General features: G+C 43.9%; 1 protein-coding gene across 10 annotated transcripts in view; it reads left to right on the top strand.

The window, feature by feature from the left end:
- Positions 1-15,724, top strand: part of CNOT1 (CCR4-NOT transcription complex subunit 1) — an 88,166-nt gene extending 72,442 nt beyond the window's left edge. For 6 of the 10 annotated variants that reach the window (XM_075008674.1, XM_075008669.1, XM_075008666.1 and 3 more), the window contains 14 exons: positions 1,287-1,429; positions 2,028-2,136; positions 2,226-2,395; positions 3,264-3,516; positions 6,961-7,209; positions 7,670-7,833; positions 8,098-8,215; positions 8,739-8,840; positions 9,243-9,416; positions 11,096-11,245; positions 12,219-12,399; positions 13,897-14,029; positions 14,212-14,346; positions 15,360-15,724. In XM_075008674.1, the coding sequence (XP_074864775.1) occupies positions 1,287-1,429; positions 2,028-2,136; positions 2,226-2,395; positions 3,264-3,516; positions 6,961-7,209; positions 7,670-7,833; positions 8,098-8,215; positions 8,739-8,840; positions 9,243-9,416; positions 11,096-11,245; positions 12,219-12,399; positions 13,897-14,029; positions 14,212-14,346; positions 15,360-15,438 (2,160 nt within the window). In that variant the 3' untranslated portion in view covers positions 15,439-15,724. The remainder of the gene's footprint in view (positions 1-1,286; positions 1,430-2,027; positions 2,137-2,225; positions 2,396-3,263; positions 3,517-6,960; positions 7,210-7,669; positions 7,834-8,097; positions 8,216-8,738; positions 8,841-9,242; positions 9,417-11,095; positions 11,246-12,218; positions 12,400-13,896; positions 14,030-14,211; positions 14,347-15,359) is intronic. The other 4 variants (XM_075008675.1, XM_075008671.1, XM_075008672.1 and 1 more) reach the window with 1 other exon arrangement.
- Positions 15,725-15,784: the final 60 nt, after the last annotated feature.

Below are 15,784 nucleotides of genomic sequence, written 5' to 3'. Positions count from 1 at the left end.
TAAATGAAAGCAAAAACAGATTACACACAAGATGCAGACACTTGACATCAAGCACTGTATGGTGCCAAACCATCAGGAGGAGCAAGTTCAACACCTAGATGTTCCTCACTGAGCACTTGCAGCTGGGAAAACTAGTCTGTGGAACGTAGTTGATTCTTTTGTACTCAGGTGCAAGAGCCAATCACTTGATGTGCTTCCAGATCAACCTGGGTCCCTTAAGTATGTTCATCAGTACTTTTTTGACTTCTACTTGGAGGTAGAGAAAACTAATATAAAGTGCTGAGAACAGAGGCCGTACTCCTGAACATATATGATACAGTGGCATTCTGCAATAGTTGAAACATCAAGGTGATCTCTGAGTGTAGGACAGGACTCATAACTTAGAGTCTGAGCCCTGTGCGTATGCCTTTTTATAGTGAGTGTCAGCTGATAAATGCAGAAGAACTTTTGAACTTTATAGAAACTGGTGTTAAGATACTCGATGCCACTGATTTCTTATCACCAACGGTAGTCAAAAATGCTAAAAGCTGAAAACCAGTTATGAAAGTGTTTTTACATCTTCAGACGACAAATGTGGATGCCCTCTACCAGGTCTTGGCAGGAGCCCAGGCTATAACTTGATCAGCTAAACTGATCTACAAGCTGATAGCCCTTGTAGTGTAACACAGCGTAAGTGTGGTGTGGGTGTGTGAGAGAGACACTTTTTTTTTTTTTCTTCCAAGACTGGCTTAGCTACCATATAAAACAAAGCAGCAGAAATGTTGCACTTTAAAGACTAACAGTGGTTTATTTGAGCTTTCGTGGGACAGACCCACTTTTCAGATGCCACTTGTTAGGCCTGACCTGAACAGGCCACTTACACTAAAGCAGACTGAATCTATCAACAGGTGTATCATCTCACCCAGTTTATTTTCATCCATATTCTTATGAGACAGACATAGATTTAGACACTCAAACCTGGGTTTGGTGAAAAGACACTGCAGCCCAAGGAGCTGCAACTTTCTTGCTGTTCAGTGTTTAAAGTCGCTAAGATGTGATACAGACCTGCAGTGTACTTAAAACCTTTGTGGAGAACGAGCAGTTACCTAGAAGCCCTCTGTGTATAGTAAGTTTTTATATAAAACTTTTTAGATACTCTGGCATGAGCTGAGATGGGGTTTTTTGGACAGAGTTGCAGCTTCCCCACTTCACCCCGAAAGCAGCTGTTAGAGTGTAAAGTTTATTGATTTGCAAGCCATAGTGGAGGGCTGGGTTTTCCTCATGCGCTCACCAGCTGCTCCTTCTAGGCTGTTGAGGGCTTACTGGATGCCACCAGTGGTGCAGATGCTGATCTCCTGCTCCGCTACCGTGAGTGTCACCTACTTGTACTGAAAGCGCTGCAGGATGGTCGTGCTTATGGGTCTCCATGGTGTAACAAGCAGATCACCAGGTCAGTAAAGGGAGGAAGAAAACACTTGTCCTCTGGTCTTGTTGCGTTGCTGTTTGTTGGTGATTCCACATTACTTTTGTGTTTAAAATAGTGTAACTGTTCAAAAGACTAACTCCTGCATAATTTCACTTCCAGTTTGTCCTGTACTTGATTAATTAAAACCTATATTGCTGCTTCCCACTATAATTTGATAGGAAGCTACTTTTATGAGGAAGCATTAAAGATACCTGAGGTGCCAGTTCTCACCTCTTTAACAGAGAATCTAATTTGAGTAAGTTTCTCGCAGACTGTTTCTACTAGACTGATTCCTTGAGTGCTTGGTGGGTAGACTTCTCATTTTCCACACTTTGGAAATAGAGCTTCACTGGTTCATTGGAAAAACCCTTTGAAAGGACTTGACCATAGCTAAGGTTTGGCCAAGCTTTAGACTGCTCTGTGATGCAGTTGACTGTTCCTAAGCCCTGCAGACCTCCTCTTCTCTGTTAGAGCTGGTCAGTAATCTCTGTGTCTCATCCAAAGCTGTCTTGAGTTGCAGCACTTCTCTAATAAGTGCAGTTAGGCTAAACACGTATGTGTAAAGTTTGTCTAATTTTTCTAGATGTTTGATTGAATGCCGGGATGAGTATAAGTACAACGTAGAAGCTGTGGAACTGCTCATTCGCAATCACCTGGTTACTATGCAGCAGTATGATCTTCATTTGGCACAGGTAAAAACTTATCTTTTGAGTGCGCTTCATGTAATCAGTTTGTAAAAGGACTTGCACTTCATAGTCTTCACTGTTTTCCATCTTGGCAGTCAATGGAGAATGGCTTGAACTACATGGCAGTGGCATTTGCCATGCAGTTGGTAAAGATCTTGTTGGTGGATGAGAGGAGCGTAGCCCATGTAACTGAGGCAGATCTGTTCCACACCATTGAGACGCTGATGAGGATTAATGCTCATTCCAGAGGGAATGCTCCAGAAGGGTGAGACTGGAATACTGGGCAATAAAGTTCTTTTGGGTGCTCAGTTTAATTTAAATGATTTAAAGCTATTCTTTCTGTTAGTCACATTTCTGCAGGAGATTCATCTGCTTGTCACTGGTGTAGCTGTCCCCACCTGAAACTTTCCGAAATGTAAGACTTTTGCACGCATACTTGTGTGCAGTTTGGAAAAGCAGCTGTAATAAAGCTTGCTTTCTGGGGCTGTGGGGAGAGAGCTCTGTTACGCGCTATATGCCAACACCAGGATGTCAAAAAGGTTCTCGGAGTATCTAACTTGGTTAGTATCTCACTTGTTCATTTTAAGTTCCTCTAGATTAGGCAGAGGGCTGGGAGAGAATAAACTTGGGTTAGCTAGCTAGCTAGCAGGTGGTCTTGAACCAAACTTAACTTTTCTTCACCTATCCTGGATGACCTTTCAAGGAATGTTTTCATTGTGGTCTACTGTACTATCACAGACCTGGCTACTAGGCAATGGCATCTGTCACTAGTTCCTCACCTCTTAAGGGCCCCACTAATGCATAAGATGTGAAGTTCCCGTTCTTTGATCAGAGGGAAGGATGGCTCTGCCAAAATGTTGAAACTGAGGGAGCAGGGCTGGGCTTCAAAACCTGTAACTTTCCCTACAAATGAGTTGGTAATTTTAATTGTACAGGAAAGCTACAGAGGTCACGTTTCTTCTAGAGCATTGTATTACATACAGCACAATGGGACTAATACAAGGTATCAGAAGGACAGTTGCTGTATGGTTTGCAATGTCATTTTAATATATTCTCAGTAGCTTCACACTTGCACTCCATTCCTGAAAATAAAATGTACAGGTCTAATTCTTAATTTGGGTCTGTTTCACTAGATTACCTCAACTGATGGAAGTGGTTCGATCCAACTATGAAGCAATGATTGACCGTGCTCACGGAGGCCCTAACTTCATGATGCATTCTGGGATCTCCCAAGCCTCTGAGTATGATGATCCACCAGGCCTGAGGGAGAAGGCAGAGTATCTACTGAGGGAATGGGTGAATCTCTATCACTCAGCTGCAGCTGGCCGAGACAGTACCAAAGCTTTCTCTGCGTTTGTTGGACAGGTAGAGCTTTTGGAAAGAAAGGTGCTTTTTATTCGACATAAGTAGGGTGTGATGCCCTCAATGTTCAAGCACAGTGTTATGTACCAGTTTTTAAACATCCTTTTAAAGTTTTCATGAGCATGACACCTATCAGAATTCTGTCCTAGCTCATGTGCTATGGCTTGCTTGCTTGCTTGCTTGTTTGTTTGTTTGTTTGTTTTTTCTCATCACTAATGATAGAGACTTCTGTGGAAAAATCTCTCCTCCTTTCCCTGAGTGCTGTTCCGGTTCTGGTACCACAGCAACAAATTCAGTGCAGCTTGATTCCATTTGGTAAATCTAGCAGGAGAGTTTCTCTTGACACATTTTGGTAATGGCTCTGACACACTAAATTTGGCGTAACATTGCTTTTCACCTCCACCTAGCAGAAATTATGGGGCAAAAAATCAGGCTACAGAAACCAAATTCTGCTCAAGAAATGGCTTACGTTTCTCTCCATTTGTTTTTTGGAGGAAACTTAATCTGGATGGGTTAAAATGATGTCTCTGGACAACATACATGATCGCATTCTTCTTGCTGCTGCTTTGAATATAGAGGGTTACCTGAAGAGTAGGAACTCTGCTCCCTTGGGTGGAAGTAGGATAGGGATTGAAGTGAGAATTAAGTAGCCCATTGTTTCTGCTGACTCCCACCCTGGCTATGGACAGATGTTGTAAACGGATGGTTGGTGGTCAGAGTTCTGCGAATTCCATTTTAACATTTACAGTTGCTCTAGCTAGTCAGTTTTAGTCATGGGTGCAAGGAAAGGAAGTTCCCAGTTCATTCTGTCAATTGACTGCTGGTGTCACTTCCCCCTTCAAAACAAAGCAGCAAGAAACAGGGATACAGAAAATGTACCAGCTACAAAGCAACAGCTATATGAAATTTAAAGTGACAGTCAGGTGTCTCAAAAGAGGCCAAGGCAAGCTGAATGGTGCCATACTAAGGGTATTACTTTCTTGAGCTATGTTTGGGTTGCCTTTAATTAGAGGACCCCACTTATACATCCTTCCTGTGATAGGAATAATCTAGTCTAGCTGGTAACCTTTTCACTTGAGATGAGGCTACCAAGCATTGCTGGAATTGCAGCTGTCAAACTTCCTGTATTCTTCAGGCCAGCTCATGACACAGGTGGCCCTAGATTAGTCAACCTTTTCCTTGTGATGGATGGGAACCGGAGCCATGCTCACTGTTCGATCAGCTGCTTTGTCTGCTGATGCCTGACCTATTGCTGCTATGGCTGTGAACCCCGAGGAGCATAAAAGGATTGCTTATGTGGCTCCTTTTATGTATAAGGGGTCTAAGAAAGTAGTGTTGTGCTTTGCCCTGCTTCCCTGAGTGCTTCTATGCAGAGTATAGAGAAGTGCTGCCTCTTCAGGGTTTATGCAGAGCTGTTGAAAATGCAACTCAGTCACATAACTATATCTTCACTTTAAGTCAGCTCAGCATCTCCATTGGCTCCAGGTGGTGCAGCCCCAGGTTTCCTCTAATTTCTTCCACCCATATGCGGAACAGATTTTATGTCCACTGAAGCATGTGCAGAAGTGCGCTGCCAGTAGGAACACATGCGGCTGACTTGGGGGGCCATGGCACTCTGCTAATCAGCGGAGTGGCATTTAAATCTCTTCTGGGTGGCTGCCCAAGTGCTCAGCTTACAGGAAAGCACTGGTGCAACCTGTTTCCCTGAGTTGTGTAAGAGATGGGGGGCACTGTAGAAGCACTAGACTGCTGAACCTGTCTGCTCCTGGCAGGTTCTTCACTGAAGGATTCTATTCGTAATGTTGGTCTGACAAGAATTTTTTAATGTTCTTTCAGTGGTGATGGTGCAATATGGGTTAAAAAGAAATCTTGCACAACCTGGGTATCGCCACATGCTCTGGGGAGGGGGCTTTCCTGTGCTGCTTGCAGCCTGGAAGGTGCCCCTTCCTTGTGCCAAGACGTTTGCTTGAGTGTGGCAGATAATGCTCTGTAAAATCTCACTCTAACTTGCAAAAGAGCATCTACAGTGTTGTCGCTTTCTAACTGGCAGCAAATTGCATAAGGTGGTGTTTGCTCCTTATAAAGATGGATATTGTATATGTTGGACCCTGTATGTTTTTTGTTTAACTTGTTTTACCTCATCATCACACTTGGTCTTTTGTGTGTGTGCTGTTCCTGCCCCTTATCATACATTCAAGGCCCCATGAAGAGCAACTATAACTCATAACTTGTAGCATGTTTCCTCTGCCTCTTGTTTGTCTCCACTCTGCATGAACAATTTCAGTCCCACCCTACTGTAGTAAATAGTAAGAAAATGGTTTTGGTGAAATTTTGAGCTACTTTGTACTCCTGAACAAATTTCATTATGGCTGTTTGATATTTCTTAAGCCATTATTTGGAGAAGCTTGAAATGGTAACAGATTTTTGAAATGCTTTGCTGAAGTCTTAACTCTTCAAGTCCCGTGAACCTTTTTAAAAAGGAGCTCTGGAAACAACAACTGGGAGAGGGGATTGCACTTTGGCGCTTGAAGTGCTCTGCTGTCTAGTTTTATTAAATACTGTCATCTCTTCCCCCCACATATCCTTTAAAGCAAGAAAGAACATGTCTTACAAAAAAGCAGGCATGTGTCCACACTTTCCGAAGGCCATTTCGGAGATGCTAGACATGTCACCTGAAAGTTTGCTGTGGTGGTTCATGCCCATTTCACTGCGGTAGGATTTCTGCTGCTTTCAGTGACACAAGTATGCTGCCAAAGTAATTTCCAAAAGAAGTGATTTATCCAAGAACTGAAAAGTACCTTACTCCTGTTTGACCTTATACTTGGATAACAAACAAGACTTATATATATTTTTTTTAATCTTGAGATACTGGCACTGACCCTTGAAACCATGTGGAGTCTAGCGTTTCTTTTGTATGTTATGTCCCTATAAAAATTTTTTCATCTGAAGAGTTGAAGTGCAGTATCCAGATACAAGGTAAAAAGTAGATTTGTAGCTTTATAGTCCAAGGCATCTGGCAGAGCTTACCAGCCAGGATAACTTCAGTTATCCCAAAAGTGAGGCAACTTGAACTATTCCCTCTACTTTTCCCCTTCCAAGTTTGTCACCAGTAGCTGGTGAAGGATATTGCTGCATTGATACTGAATCATATGTCATCAGCTGCGTTAGTGATGGGAAAGTAGATGTTTCTAAAACCACTGGGAATAGTCAGAGGGTTAAAGCTGTGCCTCTGCATAAAAAGCATTTAAAAATGGCACCTGCTTCTAAATGAGCAAAATATGTAATCCTATTTGGGGAGTGAAGAGATGGTAGTGTGCTGCCTGTTTTACAGAGGTAGCGATGAGTTACACCATCTGCCGTGCAACATGGATGTATCATAAAATGTTACTTGTCTGCTGCTTCAATGTAATGATTTTTTTTAATTACCATATTCTGTAGTTCTGAGTGTTTTTCTTGTCCTTGTAATAGATGCACCAGCAAGGAATCCTGAAAACAGATGACCTGATAACTCGGTTCTTTCGTCTTTGCACTGAAATGTGTGTTGAAATCAGTTATCGTGCTCAAGCTGAGCAGCAACACAATCCTGCCGCCAATCCCACCATGATCAGAGCTAAGTGTTATCACAACCTGGATGCCTTTGTGCGGCTTATTGCCCTGCTAGTGAAGCACTCTGGGGAGGCCACCAATACTGTCACAAAGATTAACTTACTGAACAAGGTTGGAAATCCTTCCTCTTCTAAGCAGTACCTGGCATGCTTAGATTGTGTAATCTGCTGTAGTTTTGTTTATTTAGCTAAGAAATAGTGTAACTCGGGATGGGGGAGAACCTGTTGGAGATGGGAAATAAACTTTCTGATGGTTCTTATTGGCATTACAGGCAGGACTGCAGCCTGGTCTGAGGAAGTGGGTCTGTCCCATGAAAGCTCACCTAATAAATTATTTTGCTAGTCTTTTTAAAGTGCTACTTGACTGTTTTTTGTGTTTGATATAATTTGGTTGTGTGGGAATTCAGATCTGTTTTGAGGCTGAGCAGCACACATAATTAATACGGTGGCACTCCAGTTACCAAAATGGCTTTCAGCTTTCATTAGCACTCAAGCGTATGTGAGAATGCAAGCTTTGACTGTAGTGAAATGGCTTCTACAGCAGCGAAGCTTGTTTGTTTGTTTTTCTTTAGGTTCTTGGTATAGTGGTGGGAGTTCTCATCCAGGATCACGATGTTCGGCAGAGCGAGTTCCAGCAGCTGCCTTACCATCGCATTTTCATCATGTTGCTGTTAGAATTAAATGCTCCTGAACATGTGCTGGAGACTATCAACTTCCAGACCCTTACAGCCTTCTGGTATGTATTTACTCTGAATAACTGTTGCCAAGTAGTTACCCTTTCTAACAGGATGAGGACTCAGATTTAAAAGTCGCTTGGCAGGTCTGGTAACTTTTGTAACCATGAATATAATCGTGGATTGTCTAATTCCTTATTAATGGTGGTTTAGTAGAATTTAGATGCTTGTGTGGGGTTTTAGCACTCTGTGTGTTCTCTCATAACATTTGTGTAAACCAGTCTTACCATGGTGTGCTCTTAACCAGCTTTAACTTTTCTTTTCAGTAACACCTTTCACATCCTGAGGCCCACGAAAGCTCCAGGTTTTGTTTATGCCTGGTTGGAACTGATCTCCCATCGGATCTTTATTGCGAGAATGCTGGCACATACACCACAGCAGAAGGTGTGGCTGCAGTTTCTTCTGTAAACTATAAGTTCTTACTGAAGAGTGCTTGGCTGGTTTGTTGCCACTTGACATCTTTTTCTGAAACGCATTAGCAACATACTACCTGTACTCTTCTATAATTGCAGTTAATGACCACGTGGAGCGGAGAACCTGTTTCATTAAATGGGCAAGTTTTGGATAACTGGGGAATCTGTAGTAAATAGGAGCGTGACTGTAAACCCCACCATTAATTTTACCATAAGCTTTGCTGTCAAATCCTGTACTCTTTGCTGCTTTAAAGCATAGTGCACTTGGTGCTGTACAAAATGTATGGAAAGACTTAAATACACATTTCAGGAAACCCTGAGACTCTTGGAAAAGTGGAGCAGCACTAGTCATTTTCTAGTCGGAGTGCAAATGATGATTTCAAATATATGTGGGGAAAAATGAGATGCCTTCTGCTTTATTGCCAAGCAGTAACAACCTTAGGTTTATCTGGTTGTGATATCACGTTACTTATGTGATGTTTTTCTCTTGGCAGGGTTGGCCGATGTATGCCCAGCTGCTAATCGATCTCTTCAAGTACTTGGCTCCTTTTCTTAGAAATGTGGAACTCACTAAACCTATGCAAATTCTCTACAAGGTAAACAGCATTTGCCAGGAAAGCACTGTGAAGATGCATTTGAGTGGACTGGAAAGTAATTTAATTTTTGTTAGCTGGATATAAACATGTGACTTCTATTTACTTCTCTCTTGAGGGGCAAAGGTTAATATAAGTACATGACAATGGTCGAGACAAGTGCTCGCCGTATGAATGGAAGATAACTGTGTGTCGGCTGAAACTCTGGAGCCCGGGGAGTGGCTTTGTCAGCTAGACACTGCCTTATTAAATTCATTACTGGGAAGAAGAATCTTTAATTACATGAGGGGTTGAGAAGAAAAAGGAATCTGTGCGTGCTTGCTTGCTCCTCTGGTTGCCGTGCCTTTGCTGTAGGAGAGGAACTCAGAATCTGCCACTTACATGCCCCATTCCTGTCTCTTGTAGGGCACTCTGCGTGTGCTGCTGGTCTTACTGCATGATTTTCCAGAATTCCTTTGTGACTACCACTATGGGTTCTGTGATGTGATCCCACCCAACTGTATCCAGCTAAGGAACCTGATCCTGAGTGCCTTCCCACGTAACATGAGGCTTCCAGATCCTTTCACTCCCAACCTAAAGGTAAGTAGACTTGAGTCTGCCTCAAACGATCACACAAAAGGAAACACTGGGAAATTTAATTTTAAATATAATATAGGAAGGAGTGAAACTTCAGAAGCTGTCATGGTTTTTAACAGCTTAGAAGTTCCTAAGAGATTCAGCACTTTGGATATACCATTTGTTGTCAAAACAAAATAAAATGGCTGTTACAATTAAAACTTGGCATAATAGTGTGCTAGGGACTTTTCAAACAGACTCTGCCCTCAGGCTGTCAAACGGAAACATACAAAACTCTGGCCTGCAATCTGATCCACATGGACAGATGGTTCCGCCTGTGGCGCTTTGCTATGTCAAGCAACCTCTGCAGGGCTGCAGCAGTCTGCCTGCATGGATCCAATTGCAGGATCAGGTCCCTCAGCTTGGTTGGCTCAGCTGAGGCGTATTAAATAGGAAGCTGGATTTCTTGTAGTAAAATACCATAAGGGTTTTAAGTGTGAAAACCTGAACCAAACAGACTTTTCATCTATATACTGGAACAAAGATGGGAGGCATGATCATGGAATTAATACCCTCTTGGCTAGCCTTTGAGTCGCGTGCGCGTGTACTACACAGATTCATCTTCTGTGTGGCTTATCTGTGAAACCAAACTCTCTGGTTTGGCAGACTGCCATGTGAACAGACTTATGCTTCATTTCATGGTATCATTGGAGTTGTACATAGTATTTCATCCCCCCTCCACCCCCCGTGTATCTGTGGAATCCGCTTGTGCAACCAATGAAAGAGCAGTTTGTCCTCCCTACTGAATCAGAATGAGTGCTCTCTGCACGGGGTACCAGTTACTTCTTGCCTCTGGGTATAGTTTTTTAGAATCTGCCATTCTGAAGTGTCTGTAAATCAAAAGAATTCTGGATTTGGCCTATTTAAATCCTGAAGACTAGTTTTAACCACATAATGGGCACAGCTGCAGCGGCTCTACAGGCCCCAGTATATCATTCCTTCCTGCATGAGCCAAGTCTAGATGACGGTGGAAGTTAAGTTGTCATAGCCTCTTCAGTTTTCACATCTCTTGCTGAGACTGCAGAATATGGGTGGCAGGTTTTGAAGAAGACTCATTCTCTAGGAACTAGGCTAAGACTTCCAAATCCTCTTCGCACAGATATGCCACTTTCATTGAATGCTACCAATGTGGCATGATTTCAAACAACTGGTCTGGGGAGGACAGACTCTGTCCCCCACCAGCAGTCCTGGGACATGTCCAGTCTTCAGCAATTTGACATTACACTGCTCCTGTCAGGGACCGCAACAACTGGGCAGCTGCTGCTGACAGGAGAGGTTTTCCTGCTCCTTACAGGGGCAGGAAAACTGAGGGCATTAGCCCTGGTCAGTTTCCCATCTCTGCAGAGGGAAGCTGGGAGCCAGGTTGCCCCTGGTCCCCAGCTCCCCTCCACTGGCTGGAGCCAGGAAACTGACCTGGGCTGGTGCCCTTGTCAGTTTCCTGGCTGCCCCAAGTTGCATGGGAAATTTGACTTAGGCAGGGGTTGCAAGAACACAACCCCAGCGTAAGTTGGTGGTTTGCTGCACATAGATAACAGTGGCTGGTATAACTAAAACTCTTTTCCCTGAGGAAGTCGTACAACCATAAGTTTTTGGATGAAAATAACAGGAATTAAAGGGTTGCTAATAGAGTCTGTCTTTGGCAGGTGGACATGTTAAGTGAGATTAACATTGCACCGCGGATACTCACCAACTTTACTGGAGTGATGCCACCACAATTCAAAAAAGATTTGGATTCCTATCTCAAAACTCGCTCCCCTGTCACTTTCCTGTCTGACTTACGCAGCAATCTACAGGTTAGTGGTGCCATCCCTGAAAATGTTTGAGCTGAAGACTGTTGGAGGTGAGATTATGTGATGCAGCAGGCATGAAATACTCTGCTGGGACAGACAGGATCCTCCAAACACTATATTTCCTGCTGAATACTTCATTTTTTCCCAGTGAGCAACAGAGATAAATCTTTATGGTAATTTAGTATCACCAATGAGAAATGTGGTGTTTTTTAGCACAGTGTTAACTGCAGTGATCTTCAGGCAATGTAGCTTTTGAGAACCGTCTGTCTTAAAGCAGCACTTCTTCACTTGCCGTTCAGGGCACCATCATTTCTCCTGAAACTGCTTCCAGGTCAAGAGTTGGCAAAAAAAAAAAAATCTCCGAACCCCAGAGTTTTTGGTTTGCTCCTGCAGTGGGAGCCACTGGTACCAGCTGGCTGAGGAGTGGCCAGAGTCTCTTCAGCAGTTCTCAGATAGGCCTGGTGATTTTAACCTGGGCATCTTTGAGACTCACCAGACTTATAGAATTCACCTCAATTAATCAATTTCTAAAACTGACTAATCTCAAGTCAGCATTGCTTTTGAATCACTTGGTAATGGAAATGCCTTTATTTGTGTATTATGCATTCAGATTTGGTACGTGATTTCATGCAATTGCAAGTGTTGTAGACACAAATGCTTCTGCAAATCAGGTGATGGTAGCTAATGCACTCTTCAGTGTGTGTCAAATGTTAATTCAGTAACTGCTGAGCTTGATTTGCAACAGAAAGGGATGCTAAAAGGTGGCTGTAGAGACCTAATTTTGAATGTCTGTCACGCTCTAGGCACTGGCAAGTGCTATCTACAAAGAAAAAATGTCAAATTGGGGCTTCAGATATATAATTATACATTACTTTCTATAAAGCAAATATTTGCCCCAAATCTCTTCATATCCATTTTTCACATTGCTCAGCTTCTGAGAGCACTGAGGGACTTTCTCTTATGCTTTGCCTACTAGGTATCAAATGAACCTGGCAATCGTTACAACATCCAGCTGATCAATGCACTGGTGCTCTACGTTGGCACTCAGGCTATTGCACACATTCACAACAAAGGTAGCACACCCTCCATGAGCACTATCACCCATTCAGCTCACATGGACATCTTCCAGAACTTGGCTGTGGACTTGGACACAGAAGGTAAACTGAACTACTTCTTTGAATCAGATATTTGCTTCTAGCCTGAAATGATTCTTGAAACTTTCTTGGTTAAGCGAGCAGATTAGCTCTGGGTACTGTGGGGGATGGGGGAAAACTTAAATACCACTTAACTGTCACATGTTGAACCTCCCTTGCCCAGGACCTGACCGGTGCCAAATGAGAGAATTAAGGACATGGGGAGGTCAATATAGTCTAGCAGGTTACCAACACTCCCACTGCTTACTGGGCTCTTAAAAGACATTTAGAGATAAATTACAGCTAAGTCACAGCACGGAACACAGGGAACCAGGACTGGTGGCTGTAAAACTTTATGGGACTACAGGAATCTTGGCCACACCCATTATAAGTGGTCGTCCGGCTAACGAAAATCATACTGGATTAAGGATGTTGCCGGATGAGAGTTGCTGGTTAGAGAGGTTCAGCCTGTACTGGTTTTCTGTTGAGCAACACTGCATTAGGAGGGAAGAGTTCTTTTATTAGAACTCTGCTTATTTGAAACACATTAGCAGTTTGTTAAAATGCTAATTTTTGAATGAACTTAGATTTTGAATGTCGGAGGAATAGTCTTTCCTTTCCTGAAGATCTGCTTAATGTGCTGAGATCTGTCCTGGTGTACCCTTTATATTCAGTGTAAGCCTGGAGTGGAAAGAGTTGTATTTGAAGACAAACACCGGGGTCATGTTCTCCAGAGTAATCTACATGATGGAAACTGGTTTCTGTCCTGAGACCACATAAGTGACTAGCCAAAAAAATCCCCCCAAACCCTCACTGACCTGGCCCACAAGTGAAGAGGGTGAAAAGATTCCCCTCACTCCCTGCGAGTTCCAGCCCAGGGCAGGAAGGAGCTGGAGGCACTGAGGCCCAGAGCCGTGTTGTCTTCTAAGGGCCTGATGATCAGATCTTGTGGGTCTCCTTAGGCTCTAGCCTGGGGCCAGCCTGAGGGGTTCAGTGTGCCGGACAGGCTCCGGGGGTGAGAGTGGGTCTGGGTAGGCAGGTGGTGTGCAGGAGCAGGGTCTGGGTTGGAGTATTAGGGCACCGACTTGCTGCAGTTCCTGGGGGTGCACAGGTGTCTCTGCACAGCTGTGTGTGCTGCAGATGTTGCCCCCAGTGCTCCCATTGGCTGAGATTCTTGACCAATGGGAAGGATGGTGCCAGCAGAGAACACTTCCTCCCCTGCCGCGCAGAACCTGCCAGCTGGATATGACCCATGTCTTGCCTTGACCAGGCTTGTGGCTCCCCTGCCAACAGAGAGGTGATGTTAGTGCTCCAGCCAGGGTGTGCTTCTCCTTTTCACTGTGGCATCAACTAGCAACTGGCTCATGGGGAGGGAATGGAAGAGTCCTGAGTCTTAAGGGCCAGATCCAGGCAAGCCCCGTCCCTGCCTTAAGCAGTGTTCCCAAGGGGGCTTTTTCCCATCCACTGTCATCAAAGGGAAACTAAGTACTTCTCACTGAATGCCTACTTTTCTCTTTCCAGGCCGGTACCTCTTCTTGAATGCAATTGCCAATCAGCTGCGGTACCCCAACAGCCATACACACTATTTCAGTTGCACCATGCTTTACCTATTTGCAGAGGCCAATACCGAGGCTATACAGGAACAGATCACTAGGTGAGGAGAGGTGTTCAAAATCACAACTTCTACAGTTCAGCTGTTCACTTTGCTTGAGCACTTAATGCAATTTGTTATTGATTATACGAGCAAGTGTGTGTGTGCTCTTCATAGTGTTAGAGTTGTAAATGTTGGTGCCTTAGAGATCAGTGCTGAGCCCTGCTTTCTTTGTGTCCTTCCAGGGTGCTTTTGGAGCGACTGATTGTAAATAGGCCTCACCCTTGGGGTCTTCTGATTACCTTCATTGAGCTGATAAAAAATCCAGCATTTAAGTTCTGGAATCATGAGTTTGTTCACTGTGCTCCGGAAATTGAGAAGTGAGTAGATAACTTTGTGTGGCTGAATTACAAACTCACTCACTTTGGTTTATTCAGCTAAATACTAAGCTGATATGGACCTAATGGAGAAAATACATGACAGTAGTACTCCTTAGCCCATGTGAGGAATGTTCCGCATTGTTAGATATCAAAGGGCAGGCCAAAATTGCATACTATGGCTTGTGAGCAATGAGGGTTTGCTATCCCCTCGACTGTGCAGCCTGTGTACACAATCTGGCTGCATAACCCCATGGCTGTGTAACATGACATCTGAGCAAGGCTGTGTGTGGTAGTAAAGGGTGGCTGTCTTTTTGGGAGTGTCAGAACAAGTATTCCCGTGTCTGAAAGCTGTATCAAACTGGCAAAACGGCTATCCTTTGTGGCAGGGGTGAGCGAACATCTTACATCGGGTTCCTCTTCTCCTCTCCCCGCAGTTTAATGTAATCCAAACTGACAGAAATTTTGGTAATCTTGATATGGGAAAAATCCCAACTTTTTGGCTTGTGTGAGAGAAGTCTGTAGAATGTAAAAATGGAGATATCCATATCAAGGTGAAGATACCTGCGTAATAACAGTAACATCCTTCAGCATTTCTAATGAGATGGATAAGCCTGAGACCCAGCTGTGCCCCCCTCTTGTGGTGTGGCTTCTATGACAGCTACTTCAGAACAGCATTTCAACATGCAGCTAATTCTTCACGCCAACCACTGCATGGAAATGGGAGCTGGGAGGTGACAGAGCCAGTGCTATTTCTTCACTCTGCCCCCACTGTTACGCAGAATGAGGAACATGCCGTACGAACTGGACGTTCTTATTGCATCTTTCTGGCCTTCACATTGTGCAAGGGACTGCAGGCCCAGATACCCCTCCACAGCACTCGATACTTGATTTTATGTTGAATTCCTACATTCCTGTGTGTATGGGAAATCGCAGTGGTGAAGAGGGTCTAACATGAAGACTCTGAGCCGGCATAGTTCTGTCTCTTACTGTTCTGTTCTTCTGTCCACATTTAGGTTGTTTCAGTCAGTTGCACAGTGCTGTATGGGGCAGAAGCAGGCACAGCAAGTGATGGAAGGAAGTGGTGCCAGTTAGATGAACTGTATCTCATATTGTAAGCGTGCCAGCCTGGGGGTCCCCTTCCCATCAAACTGACAGAAGAATCCTTAAGGCTCTTCCTGACCTGTCTCAGCCTCTATTTGGGTACACACAACAGACCTCTGGGTGAAAGTCTGTGTGGACATGTTCCAAAGTTCAAAGCAAAATGTTGACTCTTGGCCAAAATTCAGAAGATGCTGTGAATATCCTTTTGAACTAGTGTAAATACATGGAACCGGAAACGTTTGTCTGGACTTCTTGGGGTTTGTGCAAACTGTTTAAAGGCAGGTGGCTAATTTGGTGCCTGTCCAGCTCGTAATACAGGGGCAGTTGCCGATGCCAA

This window comes from Carettochelys insculpta, chromosome 14 (genome assembly GCF_033958435.1).
Source record: "Carettochelys insculpta isolate YL-2023 chromosome 14, ASM3395843v1, whole genome shotgun sequence".
NCBI lineage: Eukaryota > Metazoa > Chordata > Testudines > Carettochelyidae > Carettochelys > Carettochelys insculpta.
This window is presented reverse-complemented; position numbering and strand designations above follow the sequence as displayed.